General features: G+C 36.2%; 1 protein-coding gene across 1 annotated transcript in view; it reads left to right on the top strand.

Annotated features, from left to right (window-relative positions):
* USH2A (usherin) overlaps positions 1 to 16,216 on the top strand; it is a 409,459-nt gene that overhangs the window by 282,458 nt on the left and 110,785 nt on the right. Inside the window, exons 41-46 of the mRNA XM_013949903.2 lie at positions 777 to 1,111; positions 4,351 to 4,473; positions 7,020 to 7,183; positions 9,350 to 9,559; positions 10,891 to 11,093; positions 12,783 to 12,895. Coding sequence (XP_013805357.2) covers positions 777 to 1,111; positions 4,351 to 4,473; positions 7,020 to 7,183; positions 9,350 to 9,559; positions 10,891 to 11,093; positions 12,783 to 12,895 — 1,148 coding nt within the window. The remainder of the gene's footprint in view (positions 1 to 776; positions 1,112 to 4,350; positions 4,474 to 7,019; positions 7,184 to 9,349; positions 9,560 to 10,890; positions 11,094 to 12,782; positions 12,896 to 16,216) is intronic.

The following is a 16,216-nucleotide window of genomic DNA, read 5'->3' on the forward strand; positions in this document are numbered from 1 at the left end:
AAAAAATCCTAAAAATGGCTGACAATGAGTCAGCCTTCTTGGCTTTTTTTTGGTTTTGGTTTTGCAAATGGATAAATCAAATCAAAACTGCAGTAATTGTAGCAGAGTATGTAAAACTGTATGTAATTTCCAATTTTTCTGTTATAAAGTTTTCTCAGCATAATTGTGGCATTCTAAAAACAGAAGATTGTGTCTGTTAGTCTGATACTTGCCATTATAACTTATAATGGACAAATAAAGGGGGAAAATAACATACTTTGTCATATAAAGAGTGTGGACAGACTCTTGTTTCTCATAGGAGTTAATGCAATTATACATTTCTGAAAATTATTCCAAAAAATTTTTTTTCTTTTTACTCTGCCAGTAATAGATCAGTGTACCAGGCAACACACCCTAAGGAAACAAATGGCAATTAGTGATACTTATGAAAGTTAGTATATTTTGCTAGTGCATCTGAACACATCACAGAATTTAGAGTGGAGAAGTGGAGCATTCCCACTTTACTGGTGAAGCCAAACAGTAGATTTTCAATGGCACAACTGCTGCTTAGTTAGCTAACTTTCACTACATTAAAGGAGATTAGTTTTCTTACTGATGTACCTTTAAAAATGGAATCTCAGTTACCGGAGCAAGGTCACTCACAAAGTCTGTCTTTACAAAGAAGGAAAAGAGCATCTGGATATCACAGTTCTGTCCAATTATAGCATATTATTTCTGTATGTCTGCATTCTGATTGTAAGAATTCTGTATTTTTGTCTCCTCCTCTCCCCTTCCAGGTCTCTTGGAAACCTCCTCTCTTACAGAATGGAGAAATCCTTAACTATGAGATTCGCATGCCTGATCCAAGAATTATCATTACTGGGAATACTTCATCAACATTAAGTCATTTGGTGACTAATCTTATACCCTATACAAACTACTCAGTCACTGTAATAGCTTGTTCTGGAGGTGACGGCTTTCTAGGAGGCTGCACGGAGAGTTTACCTACCAATGTGACTACACATGCAACAGTTCCCCAGAGTATTAGTCCGTTGTCTGTGACTCCAATCAGTGAGTCCTTCATTGCCATTTCTTGGCAACCACCCCAAAGACCTAATGGCCCTCATCTGAGGTAAGTTTTCTGTTGCAACTAAGATGACAGCTTTCTTCTCCTTACCTAAATCTGACTCAGAAAAATCTAGAGGATGCAAACTTTATAATGTGATCTCTTATTTCTCCTCACCTATAGAAGTTCTTCTTTAGGATTCAGGAGTCATGAGTGGACTCATGTAAAGTGGTTATCTCTAGAGGGAGATCTGAATCTTTTTGCACTTATTTTGTGCAAGTGTGGCATCTGTGCTATGGAATTTACTTTTTAGAACAGAGTCAAGAATCTTAAATGTTTCAGAGCAGCTCTGTCTGAAGAGCTAGAAGGAGCAAACACAGGATCTTAACAAAGCCATAACTGCTGTGGGCTGCAGCACCAGCCACTTTTTCGTGCTGAGTTCAGGCAACACATTGTACCAACAAAAAGACAAAGTGTGAGATCTCTGTGAACACGAGTATTCAGCACATCCAGTACTCTGTGTGGGTTATTCCAGATGAAGAGAAATTGCCCATTTGGTAGTGTGATGACATGAAATAAGCTTTAGAACTTAACTGATGAATGAATTGTAAATGAATAAGCATGTGAGAAAAGTGGAAAAGTTAAAATGCTACAAGTTTGTGGGCAGAGCTAAAAACTAGAAATGCAAAGAAGTGCTGGGTAAAGCAGCCTGGATTGCTCCACAGGAACTGGAGAAAGGCATGTTTTCTGACATTTGTCTGGAATGATGGTGTGGGGTCCTGATTTGAATTTATGATTATTGAGTATATACAAATGTGTGTTTGAGTGAAAAAAAATTTATGAAGACAAGCATATATTTATACACACAATAAAAAACATCAGACTGAAATCTTTCATTCCAGTGCTTTAAGGTATTGTGAAACATTGTGCATGGAATTACATTTCTGTACTCCATATGTTCTGGTTAGTAGTGCTCTTCCAGATGCATTGATGGGTTCAATAATTATCACGTAATGCTGTTTCAGTTGCGTGTATTATTATACCACAGTAGCTTGACTCTTTCTTCAGGCTTAATTAGGGCACACTACAACTGAATGAAATGATGATTACCGTACAGTAAAATTTGAAGTTTTTGAAAAGCAGTCTCTGTTATTCTGAGGTTAACAACATGACCATTTTACCATAGATTATTGAAGTAATTCAGCACGACCTACATCTGCAAACTTCATTTCCTTCATGGTGTGCCGTGCTGCCCTCAACAAGAACAACCACTGAAGCAGCTGCTCTGTACAGCATGATGGAGCAAGAAGTCTGCCGCAAGCAGAGTAGCAGCAGCAGCTGCCAGTGGGGGTGATTTACACTCCATCACCATTCAGTGTTCAAAAAGATTTTGATGCTTTTCATGACTTGTCTATGAATTATATTGGACAGAATATGCCAGGATTATTCCTAATAAAACTGTAATGTTCTGTCTTTGGGTTCTGTTGACACTGATGAACCACTAATGTGAGAGTTGTTCTTGGGGTATGAAGTTGTCTGAATATCTGAACATCTGAATTGATGAAATTACAGTTTAATTAGTTTTTATTATTTAATATCTGACATTTCACTTCCAAGTGCTACAGTAACTTGGTTTAGCATCACTAAGGTCAGTGGTGCAATGCTTGTTTACACGTATTGAGGTTTATTCTCTAAAATGAAGGGGGAGTTGGCTGGAAGTCACACTCATACATCCAAGTTTCCATGGAGCATGGGAATTCTCAGCTCTTTTGTAAAACAGCTTCTCAGTAGACTTCTGCTTGTGAAGCAGTGCAGAATCACTATATGCAGTATCTATTAAATACCTACTTAATTCAGAGTCTCAAATCTGGAATGATATTGTACAACATTTCCTCATCACACTGGAGGTGATTTTAACAGAAAAAAGATGAAAGTCGAATTACACATGAACCCAATGGTCAGAAAAATCATTAACACGGGATGGTGAACATCATCAAGGCTAAGCATTCTGTAGAATGCTTAAACACAGAGGGAAATATTTTCAGAAATAAGAGCTTGAAGTGAGAGTCCTTAAGATCTGCCTGAGTGTCCACATACTTTTGACGAGATTTTAAAAGATAACACCTTTCCAGCTGGGGTGGGATACATAGCTCAGGATTTCAGGAAATCGAGTTGCATATTTAAGTGACTAAATACACATATGGCCCTAACTTGCTGGGCATCAGTGGAAATACTGCTGTAACTATAGTTTGATTAAAACTGCAACTCACCAGTCAAAGCAATTCCAAGTGGTTCTGTAACTGCTAGGAAATAAAGAAATATCTGGTGCCTTATGAAAGAAAACACTGCCTTCAAACTGAAACAAAAGTCCTATTGAAAAGTCCTGTGGAATTTAATAAAGAATAATAATCTTAGAAGGTTTTAAACAACTCTCTATAATTTTGTTTCATTTAGAATATAGTTTTCTATTTAATCCTTAGAATGATTAGGGAATGCAAAATATAATGTTAGACATGAAGAGTTTTAATCTTTGTTAAATTCCATGAGGTTTTTGCATGAAAGATGACAAAGAGTGAGTAATGCGGAATGGAGGGAAGACATGCTATCTGAATCGGAGAGTTTCTTGGCTCACTTGATGAAAGATGGGCCTTAGGTGGCCTACTGTTTGGAGCAGAGACAGGAATACAACTTCAGATGCCAAATAAAACCAGGATGAAATAATTTGGTCTTTCAAGCTCACATCATGAACGTCTACCCAAATACAAAGGTGCCTCACTAAGCTCTACAGATGGATGGGCTAACTCATTCCATGACTGTCTGTCACTTGTAATTAACATTGTAATTATTTACAAACATACGTTAAATATAAATACACTCTTAACATGCTGCTACGAGTAAAACAGTAATATAACTGCTATATATTTCAGTACATTTGCTAGAGAGACCTTGTCATTTCCTATGCTGGAACAGTCTGTGCATGTTGGATGACATCAGTCAAGTGTACATAAGACACTGTTACTAGGCTATTTGGACTTAAGCTTCATAGCATTTTCACAAGTTTAAAATTTGTAAATCATTAAAAACACTCATTCTTTCAAATGAAAGTGCTTCATTTTCCATTTTCAAAGTAGTCTTTTTAAGTAATTGAATGTTTTAAATCATGAAACACTAGAAAGAATGTTTATCTCAGAAACTTTGCAGCTGTAAAAACAAAATAATGTGTGGCTTTAAAAAAAACCTGATTTTTTTTTGTGTAATAACATTATTTGAGATAATCCTGGTGTTCTGCTTGTCTTTTGTGTTAGATATGAGCTCCTGAGACGTAAAATCCAGCAACCACTTGCATCAAATCCCCCTGAAGATTTAAATCTGTGGCACAATGTTTACTCAGGAACTCAGTGGTTTTATGAAGATAAGGGTCTTAGCAGGTGAGATTACAAAAACTATAAAAACAAATGCTGGTATTTTGTATAGTGTGTGTTTAATAGTTCAAAGTATTTCTTGTGTCTTTATGTTGTGACCATACTAATTATGTAATGAAATATTTTCTGTCATCATCTATGCTATTAACAACTCTAATATGCAGGGATTTATTATTCTGTCATTCTTGAATCTTTCATATATTTTGTTTTCATATATTGCTATAAAATCCAAATGAGAACAAAGATCTTGTGAAATTTTATCATTGATATGCTCATGCAGTTAAACCATTTACAGTGTATGTGTACACCTGCTCTAGATTGGTGTGTTGGCAAAGTCAGGCAATAGGCAGAATGAATATTTGAGAAGTCCTAGTCGGGATACATTTGAAACTTGATGTCAGCATTGTTTTTTTACTTGTTTTTAAAGTGCAAATTAATGATTGTTTTAATATCTCCATAGCCAGTGGCAGTATTTAGTACACTCTCAGCAGATATAATGTAAGGCAGCTTTGGGCTAGCTTCATCACAGTTAAATGCAGAGTGTTGCGAGTGGGGAAGTGGAGTGGTGAGTTCTGTCTCTCAGTATGCTGTGGACCTACTGTGTGATACAGAGCAAGGCATTTGCTCTTGATCTGCCTTAGTTTCCCCATCTCAAAGTTAAGGCATCCCTCCTGAGCCCGATTCTTACCAGCAGAATATGACCTGTGCTCCTGACTGTGTTGTATGGGCTAATCCAAGCCAAGGGTTACCACTTCTGGCTTGTCACTGCCTACTTGCTGAAGGTCGCTGTTCATTTTCATCCACTGGATTAACTGTTTGTGGAGTTGCTCTTTAACCCAGTCCTGCCAAAGTGTCCATTTCTTTCTTAAACCGTGTCTTAAATTCTGTATGTTTCCTCTTTTTTTAATTTAGCTCATTCAGCAGAGCTAATGTGCTAATGTGTGCAGCATTATGCCAGTAGCTCTGAGAGGGCAATGAGACCTAATAGGGTCTCAGTGACAAGTAGTGAGGCACAAGGAGCTTTTGGGTGTCATGGGCTATGGCCGGAAAAGTGTGCCTAACCCTCAGATACACCCGAACACTCCTCTTGGGGAGGGTTCTGTAGCCTCAAGCTATGTTGGCTTCCCTGCCATTTCTGCAGTCGACAAGTCAGGAAGAGTTTGTGGCTGGGGAGAAGATGTTATAGAGACTCAAACTATTTTTCAAAAAAAAACAAAAAAAAAAAAAAACCCACATATATCAGTATCTATTTTGCATGTTTCTGTTCATGTTTTAAGCATGTCTCAGAATTAGTGAATTTTTATTATATTCCTGACAGAAGTCTATTTTGACAATGATTTCTTCAAATGGCTTTTTCATTTCTAACAGGCTAATCCAAATGTCTTTATTTTCATCTTTAGAAATGTGGATCCAAAATCAATTTCAATCTCTCATCCTAAAATGTCAACATTGGATCCCATTCATTTTTGATTGCATGAGCACTGCAACATCCAAGAAACCTGTATGATATGTTCACAAGGGACAGAAAATGCAGGGAGGAAAACTCTAAGATATGTAACATATGTTGTCACAGTTTTTCTAGCGCACTTATCACTACAGTTGGAGCTAGTCGGCTCCCATTAGTTTGCTTTCTTCTCAGTGGGCCTGTTAAAGCTTAGCTCTTTTGAAAATCAGACTGGATGGTTGCATAAAATAGGGTGCTGCAGTGAAGCAGTAAAAAGAGAAAGTAAAAGTACAGTGTAAGTGGCTTTTTGTTTTTGCAGAGAAATCTCTAAATATTAGGCATTTACTGTATGTTCCTTCATTGTATTTGTAGACAATTATTCCAAAGTGACGAGGCTTCAGCAAAAATTTGAACAAGATGATCTTGTATTTTTGTGATTGCACAGTTTTGTTTGAGGCTTTTTATGAGGAAAGTAATTTTGAGATGAAATCTCACTCTAAGATACTTTAATATGCCATTGAGTGAGAGGAGAAATTAGGGAGTGACAGTCACTTGGTTTACTAAATATATATGTGATACTTAATAAATCTGTTTAAGTTGAATATATATAGTTTTGAAGAAAAATACTTTATAAACTGGGTTTGCATTCTTATCCTTTTTTTTTTTTTTTTTTTTGGATGTTTTTGTAGTGGGAGAGTCCTGGCTGTGTGGTGAATCACTTTTACAAATGAGACTCTGGAAGTTAAAATCAATGGGTTTCCCAAAAGAGGAAAAAAGCCTCATTTGATTAAATTCTGATCCAAATTTTGGCAGCTTGCCACTGCTGTAATTACATATTGAATTGAGCTATAATCTCCCAACACCTCAGAAGCTATAACTATGAAGTGAAACTGTGCGTTTTATTTTTTGTTACCATGTTAATGTTGCTGAATTTTTTCCAAAAGACAGACAACTCTCAAAGATTCTTCGCTGATGCAAACAATGCAGCTTCACTTTTCAGGGGGAAAAAAAAGAAACAACAAAATTTTGGCACAGCCAGGAGGGTTATAGCAAATGTTTTGTACATCGGCATTTTTTGTTCCATTTAATTATTTTTAAAATGTCTTAGGTACACAACGTATGAGTACAAGCTCATAGTACACAATGAGGTAGGATATACATCAAGTGAAGAAGTGATAGCTACTACATTAGCGGGATTACCAGAGAGAGGAAGCGTCCTCACTGCACGTGCAGTTAATCATACTGCTGTAGAAGTGGAATGGTCAAAACCAAGTAAGTGTGCTTAGTATTTATTCCTATAACGAGATGTTAAGCTGCCATCACTTATGCTGGTCTGCCTTGCTCTCGTAGGAAACACAGTCCTTGTCTTGATTTATAATATAGCTAAGTGTCCTTGAAAGGAGAGGAAAGAAAGAGGGGAAAAAAAACATGCATGTTTTGCTATTTTTCAGTCATGTTTGTATTTGTTATAGGCTATTTCTGCAGAATGGGACTAGTGGAAGTGCAGAAATAGTTAATGCAAGCTCATGAGAAATCTATAAGGAAGTAGTACACAGCATCTGTTTGTCTTTTTGGTGTATTTAATCTCTTTGTATGAAAATTTACATATACATTCCTTCGGGATGAGAGGATCCTGTTTTTCTGTCTTTTTGGTCTGCTCCTTAAAACAAATTTAGCCACTTTCTCCAGCTGATCTGCCAGTACAGCAGTGGGGAGTTTCTTCATGACTTGCATGCAAATGATTTTATAAGGCCTGGATGGTGAATTGCAACAAATGTAGTCTCTTTATCTTATAATTGCATGCCTGAAGTAAGCACGCTTATAAAAACTGACAAATGTAATAGATGTGAAGCAGCTCACTGAAGTTTCATTACCTTAGTAATCTGAACCTCTGACCTTCTAGATGTAGGTAATGCAATCTGGTTTCATTTTCATTCATACTTTAGAAATTTCCTCCATATCTGTTTGTGAATGCAAAGGTTAAACATCAAGACAAGGCCATTCATTATTTGAAAACCTTATTTCCTTATCATATTTCATTACTTTATGTTATAATAAGCAAATTAACTATCTCATATACCCAAGTTTTGTGTTTTCCACATTATTAGTTTTTAAATAATTTTCTTGTTTTCTTTGGGAACTTGGAAGACCTTAACATAAGTTGCCTTGCTATCTTTCTTTTTCTGGAAAATCTGCTGGCAGTTTCTGACTTTTAAGGATTTAGAACTATCTGTATCAGTGAAAACAGAAATAACATATCACTCTTGATTAAGAATTTCTGCCAAAAAAGTATGCAGTATTAAATCTGAAAATATATTTTTGACTTTTAACAATGCCAGTGTTCTATTTTCAAGTCAGCTGAGTTATGAGTTACCTGTTCAGTGGTACAGCGTGTCATCTAAAACAATATGTATTAGTGGTTAAAATTTTTGTCATAATTATTCTTTTCATCTTGATGCCTACTGGAAGAGCAGTTGCATTTGATCAGATCTGAAATTAAAGGGATCAGCAAAGGACAGATAAGATAACAGACCAAATCTAAGTTAACTAAAATGAAGAAGTTGCATGGAATTGTTGTTTACCCATCTAGCTCAGAACAATGAATGTTCTTCCACATGTAGCCAGAAAATGCTACTGTGTTCTCTTCCTTGCCCTAGGGAAACTACTACTAGGCAAAATACCTTTTGGGAAGAAATATGAGGGGTTTTTTTCCCCCTATAAATGTAATGTTTCTAAGTTTATTACAGATTTACATGTAAACGCTATCACAATGGTTCTAGAATAGTAATGCATGGATTTTCATTTTCACTATGGCCTTTTACTGCTGTCTGTGTAAAGTTGAATGTAACTATAATTTAAAACATAGGCACTTGCCCACATTCATTCCCCTTGGCTAGGTCAATGTTACAGGAGTTCAATACTTTCTGTTTTGTTTTATTTGGAAGGAAGAAAGAAAAAGGGGAAAAAAAAACCTTGAAGTTTTGATCTTAAAATAGTGCTGTAGAGTAATCTGATTTTGCTCTCATCCTTCAACCTGAGTGAAAGCTATCCTTTTGTAGTGGTGAGATGCAAAGTTTGTGCACCATTGCTAGCGGTGGGTTTCACCCATTAATTTGTTCTTTACTTCACAGATTCCATTGTCATCAGTAGGGATGCTTAGAGAAAGAAAGTTTTATCCAGTATTAGGTGGAGTGATGGACTATTAGTGGGTTTGACAAGTTTGGAAGAGCATTCTGTACCTCTGCTTATAAGACTGAAAATGCATAAGCACTTGATGGAATCTTTGCATTTCTTTTTTAATAAGGAGAGTCAGCATAAAATTTACTTTTGTCTTCAAAATAAATGTTGTTGATAAGAAACTTCTTTTTGTCCATCAATTACAGAAGCCTACAAAATATTTCCATGTGATCTTCCAATGTTTTTCCTTTCTTTTCTTAGCACTACAAGATTTGCAAGGAGATGTTGCATATTACATCCTCTTCTTGAATTCTACTGCTGATAGGAGATCTCTGAGGATCCAGGCTGATGAAAACTCTACAGTCATTGGTGATTTGCAGCCCAGCACAGAGTATCAGATATTTTTTCAAGTTTTCAACGGGGTCCACAGCATCAGCAGTGAAGTCGTGCATGTGACTACCTCAGATGGAGGTTGGTTAGCAGTGAATGCCACTTGGCTTAAAATCTGAGAATGAAGTTGATTGATTTTTGTTAGGGTTGAGATCAGTCATCCTTCCATTATAAAATTTCCGGTATAAAAGGAAAAAGGGCTAAAACGCTAAAGCGCTTAAGTGCTGGTTGTCATCATGCGGTAGATCAATAAAAGGTCCCACTGAGACGGAAGCAAAAGCTCTAATAGCAGATATTAACCCAGTTTGTTCTCATCTTCTCCTATATACTACTATCTGTGTACACTAAGTTTGCAAGTGAGTTCCTATCAATAAATGGTGGAATTTAAAAACAATTAATGTTTTTTTTTTAAAAAAGATTTGCTCTGTGAAGCGGTGTGCTTTTGACATGACAGTCAAACACAGGACCTTTCCTAAGTCACCAGAAACTCTAGGTGTAAGTTCAGGCTCCGAGAAGATTTCTTTATGAGTCATTTCTATGCCAGTTAGCAAGTGTACGGATGTTGGAGAGGAGGGGGAGAATTGTGAATTTGAAATGTGTTTGGAATGGTCTTTCTAATCTTTTTGCTTTATAAAGTCTCATTATAAGCATTATAATATCATTACCTCAGAAGCAAGTGTTCCAGGTCATTAGCAAAGCACTTTAAGTGAGGATTCCATTTCCTTTCTGATGCCAAAGGTCAGCACCTTTTGTTTATAAAATAGAATCGATTGCAAGGGCGATTTTTCAGCTGGTAAAGATGGGTTCTTATGATAAAAATAGGTCTTTGCATGGTTATTTCTGACATGCTTAGATAATTGTGTAATTTAACGCTAAGGGAGGCTTTTTTTTTTTAGTAAGTGTTAGATTTCATCATTACCTATAGTAATCAACATTCAAAACCATTTACATAATGACAATATTGCATATTGCTTCATATTGCTTGAGCTACAAGGCTGATAAATCACGTTCCACCAGACAAAGTGTTTTGGTCTCGGGTTTTGCTTTAAAAGCAAAATTCTCTGTTTTTCTCAGTTTTGGAAAGATTGGGATTGGGGAAGACATAAAAATAATGTTTTTATATTGGCAGTGCAGATGGGTGAATAATTTATCATCATATCTCACTGGCCACATACCACTGATGATTGACACTACGCTGGTGGTATAAAGCATTTTACCATCAGTTCTCATGGTTTCTAACTGAGAGTATAATAAGCCAATTTACGGAAGACTACAGACTGTGATAACTTCATCAGAGGAAAGCAGATAAGCAGTGAACCCTTTGCTAAACCTAAATACTAATCTGCATTTGGTTAAACAAGTGCTTTTGCAGAGACAGCTGGAGTTTATTCAGTTTCTTCCTTTATTTCTAGAGCCTGAGGGCATGTTCCCTCCAGAGGTTGTCATCATCAACAGTACAGCTGTACGTGTCATCTGGACATCGCCTTCAAACCCGAACGGTGTTGTCACAGAGTATTCTGTCTATGTAAATAATAAGCAGTACAAGACTGGAATGAACGAACCCGGGTCTTTTCTTTTAGCAGATTTGTCTCCATTCACTATATATGATATACAGGTTAGAACATCTTTTCTGTCTTGTGTAGCATACGTTAATTTTACATAAAATATATGTACTTCCAAGATAAATATTGTTTCATGAATTTCTCTATATGCATATGGAAATATATTTGCACTCGTGTGTGTATATATATGTACAAGGCAAAAATTTATTTTCAGTATATTTTAGGTCTGTGTACACCTTTTGTAATACAAATTTCCATTGTCTCTTTTTTTCATACCATCAAAACTCCATTTACTTTCCCCTAAATGTTCTATGCTACAGCATTAGCAAAGCCCCAACATATATTACAAAGAGGCAAAGATTCTACTCCTACTCATTAAAAGAAAATTGCAATTGTTTTAGAAACATCAGGCATGCATAATATATCAGCACAGAGAAGTAATGATATTGCATTTGTCATCCTTTTATCATTTTTTTCTCCTCATCCTTCTAAGAAGGAAGCAGAGCTAAGCCCTGAAATCATAGTAGTACTTTTTATGCTGTTAATAATTACAAGAGTTTTCTTTGCTTTTCCCTTTCTCTGTCTCTATCTTTGCCTCTCTATTCAGGTGTCTACTGAAAGACAAAATGTTGTGGGCAGAATAAAAAAAAAAGAATAAATAATATCTCTCTATCTTTAAATTGTAGTAATACATAATCAAGAAATGTAGTTTGATATTTAATTGTAATTATTCCTGTCTATTTCATTCAGGTTTGGTTTGTGTTATATATGAGAAGGACTTAGTAGTAACCATGTATACTCTGTTCTGAAAATTTGCATCCAGTTACTACATGCCATAAATAAATATCACAGACAGGCACACTGTAACAGATTTCTGTGTTCCAACCCCTCTGAAACAGCAAACCTCCATCCATGAATACACATATGACTTTCTGAATGCTACTTGGAAACACATTTGTCTTTTCTCAATAACAATGCAAATTCAAAGTACTGCCACACTTATGGACCCTCTATATTAATTTACCATGGCCACCTTCTGTTGCTTGTGATGTTAATTATTCTTTTCTTCCACTCCCCTAGTCTGTATACTGGACCAATATTTGCATCAATTTAATAGCTAAAAACAAAATAAACTGTTCTTTTTTTTTTCTTTTGGTTCTTTTTCTTCTTGTTCTGGAAAAAATATTGTCTTGGATGCATATGCATCTTACTGGTAATAACAAAGTATATGATTTAGATTTATGTTTTTTACCATTAACAAAAATTTCCAGAACAGACATAAAGGAAGGAATAGAATGTATTAAGGAAAATTGTCCTTATTTTCATGTCAGAATGCATGGTAGGTGTAGGAAACTGAAGTGACTTGCTCAAGTATAGTAGCTTATAGTCTCTCCATCGTACTACAGTTAGACGTTTTTTTTTAGTGTTATGTACCGGATTCTGCTTGTATATAGAGAAATACAAATTCACTGCAACTCTGTTGATGCTAATTTAATACAAAACAGCAATTACTATCAGAGGGCTGCACGTACATCTGTTTTTGAAAAAGGTGTAGGAAGATGAGCAACAAAACAGTGTCTGTGGTAGATAAGTTTATCTCAAAGTTGTGTATTTTCCCATCTATATGGAATCTGTTAAGTAGAAAAGAAGAAAATCTTGTGTGGAGAGAAAAGACTAAGTAGGTAACATAGCTGGATAATTTCTGCAGCTGAATATTTGAAACTCATGTTCTTCTTCATCAGATTGAAGCCTGCACAGTATATGCTTGCGTGAGAAGCAATGGGACCCAGATTACAACTGTGGAAGATGAGCCAAAGCAGCTGTCAGCACCCATTATTCACGTAATTGGCTCAAGGTACAATGCTATAGTTGGCTTTCATATATCACAGCTATTGGTGGCTGGAATAGGAGACCAAATGTAAGGTTGTCTTCTCTCAACTGAATAAGGTGCATTAAAGAATTTGGTATACCTTTCTAAAATATTTGTTCATGATCGTAATTTTTGGTGTTGGGAGCTTTTGGCCAAATGAACAACTGCAGAAATCTTACCCTTGGTTGATTGTACATACCCATTTATTGGTCACTGTGTTGTGATAGTAAAGAAGGCGTAAGTGGAACTAGTTAAAAGGAAGAGTTCTAGAGGAATGAAAATTATCACACCTTGCTGTCAGTTAAGAAGAGGAAGATTAATGCTCAAGGAGCAATGCAATGCTGATAATGGAAATTTCAAGTAATTGTGGAAAAAAAGTCACCCATCACAACAGTAAGAATTAATAAGCTATCTTAAAAGGCATGCATATCTGTGTCTCCTTGAAGAACTGTTTGCATTCTGCCTCTCCACTTCCTCCACACTCATGGACCAAGTTCTTAATTGTAAAAGGAATATCAGGTTTGCAGCTTTCAGAAGCAGCCGAATAATAACGTATACAGAGCTTCTTTGGGAGTTAATATTTTCCAAAAGACAGACTAAAACCACACTTGCCAGTGTATTTATCAAAATAACACCAACAATAAAACAGTTAGCCTAGTGTATGTTATCGTTGGTGTGATTTTATTACCCTTCTGATGGAGTATGCTCATTAGCAGTGTTTCTTTTGTAGAAACAAGAAGAAATCTTTTTTAAAATAACAGAAATCTAACATCTGAGCCTTCAGAAATGGCCAGCAGAATGGATTTGCTCCTCCAATCTCTTAAAAACTTTTGTTTGCTGTTTATCATTTCTACATTTTGCTTGAATTCAGCATTTGTCTCCATATAAGGGTGAAATTAAGCTTGCTATTTTTCTGTCACGCACACAGATATAGTCAAAGCTTGTTTGATGATAAGAACTCAATTCAGGATCTCATCTTTTGCCCTTGGCTTTAACTTATGTATGCCTTTGTCTGTATTGTCTCTACTGCAAACACTTATGCATGTTTCTGCTATTATATATAGACTAAATATGTCATAACACATGAATGCAAAAGGATCAAAATGCCTTCCTGTTTTCTAATCTGCTCAGCCAGAAACACACTCTGTTTCTACACTGCCTTTTCCTACATGTCATATTATCATCAGCTGTTCTTATATCCCAAAAGAATACTAACCACTGATCGATTGCCCGGACATGTCTGGCCGTGGCCTACACGTGCCCCGGGTAGTTCATTTATTTGCCACGGTGGATTTGCTAGAGTGGAATTTAATCAATAGCTAATTCATTAATTCTGGTCCTCGAGTATGTAGGGATTGTGCAGTATAAAAATGACTGGCTGGCTTCAGCTTTGATTGAAATATGACAAACACTACAGCTGACAGCCTCAGCAGGTGCTGGGCTGAATATGAATTTTGCTTATTTATCCTCCATAAAAGAAAAAGCTTGGAAAAAAACACCAGTTTGTATAGACAAGAGGACATTTTAATACATATCTGCCATCAGACAGAGAAAAAAAGCATTTTTACATTTTAGGCTCATGGGATAGATGAGATATAATACAGATCATGCAGTTTATTGTCTTTAATTGGAATCATGGCATTTTTTCCACTTCTGAATCAGTTTGGGGGCTATGTTATTGATGAGAATGCTGTAGGATAATGTCTTTGTAGCATTCACAAATAATTGTTTGAAAATTTGCCTCAAGGTGCTGCATGACATAAATTATAATTTCACCAACCAACTTCTAAGAAGTCTTTCTGATAGCAGCTCCATCCAAACTGTTCTAATGAAGGTTATACTACCAGAGCCATTATAAATACCTTACTTTTCCACCCCTTACAGTTAATAACTCAGCTTCAGGCTGAAACTTGGCACGAAAGGTCGCAGTCCTGGAATGATTGTTTTATAATGCCAAACTTCAAATAGAAAACAGTATGGGACCCAATCCTGAAGTCCTAAGTCAGGTTTTGTTTTGTTAGATTGTTTGTTTAGGTTTTGTTTGGGGTGTAGGGAGGAAGGCATCTTTAGGTAAAGATAAGTCCTATTAAAATTGAGTATGCATTTTCCTTGAATTAGGACCTCAGGATTTGTCTCTAAAGAGGAGTATTTTACTGCACAGATTAGACAGTTCTCTGAGTATTGCATACATGTGGATGCCGATTTAAGTTTCGTGTAGTGGGGGAAGTTCTTGTGGTGTGTTGGAAAATAGTTGGTTTCTTTTAAAATACTTCTCTCACTCTGCAATACGGCATGTTTGGGTACTTTTTTAATGGCAGTATTTAGTGGCAGCTTTGTACCTTTCAGAAAATTAAGTACAATGTAGATGAACCCTGGGAGGAATTCTGTGCATAAGTGCTTAATTAAAGGGTTCATGGCTTTGTAAACACCACATGGGATAAACCAGGGAAAATTCTTCAGAGCTTCCTGACAAAGTAAAGAGACCTTTGTGCATTTTGGGAGGAACCATAAAACCTGGTCAAGATGTAATAGAAAAGTTTGAATAAGATAAGCCATGGCAGAAAAACTAGGTGAAATCTTTGCTTTGATGTTCACTATCAGGGTGTTTAGGAAGGTTTCTGTATCGGATGCTTTTGGTGGTGGGAATGAGGTGGAGGAACTATGTCAAAATAATATGTTAGTAGGAAAGGTTTTAGAACAAATGGATAAAATACATAATAATAAATTTTTGGGATGATGGTATTTACTTGGGAGTTCTAAAGAGCTCAAATATGAAACTGTCAAACTCTCGTGCTGTGTAAAACATCCTTTAGATTGATCTTGGTATTGGAGGAACAGAAGATGACAATGTGGTGCAGATTTCTCCAAAGGGATTTGGGGGACTAAAAGACCAGTAAGTCTGCTGTTCCATACTGGGAAAATTGGTGGAAACTATACCACAATAAAGCAAGCAGTTCATAGCTGTATGGATGAATAGGAAATGCTGGGACAGATTTTTATGGAATGACATCCAGCCAGTCTATGACCAGCTAATCAAAATTGTCCAGAAGACAGGCAAAACACAAACACGGTATTCTCAAATATGCCTTGTTTTATAGCACTTCCCCCTTTCAAGATAGTGTCCCTGTGGAGGAAACCTCATCACTCTCTCCACTCAGTGATGCACAGAACAAGGCACATAAAAATTTCTCGAAGAAGTTTGTACCAACAGAAGCATAATGCAATTTATCAGACTTCCTGTGCTGTGTCATACTGCCTCTCTAATTATGTTAGCAGTGTTGTCCGTGATACAGCTAGTAGTTAACT

The sequence above is a fragment of the Apteryx mantelli genome, chromosome 3 (assembly GCF_036417845.1).
Source record: "Apteryx mantelli isolate bAptMan1 chromosome 3, bAptMan1.hap1, whole genome shotgun sequence".
NCBI classification, from domain to species: Eukaryota; Metazoa; Chordata; class Aves; order Apterygiformes; family Apterygidae; genus Apteryx; species Apteryx mantelli.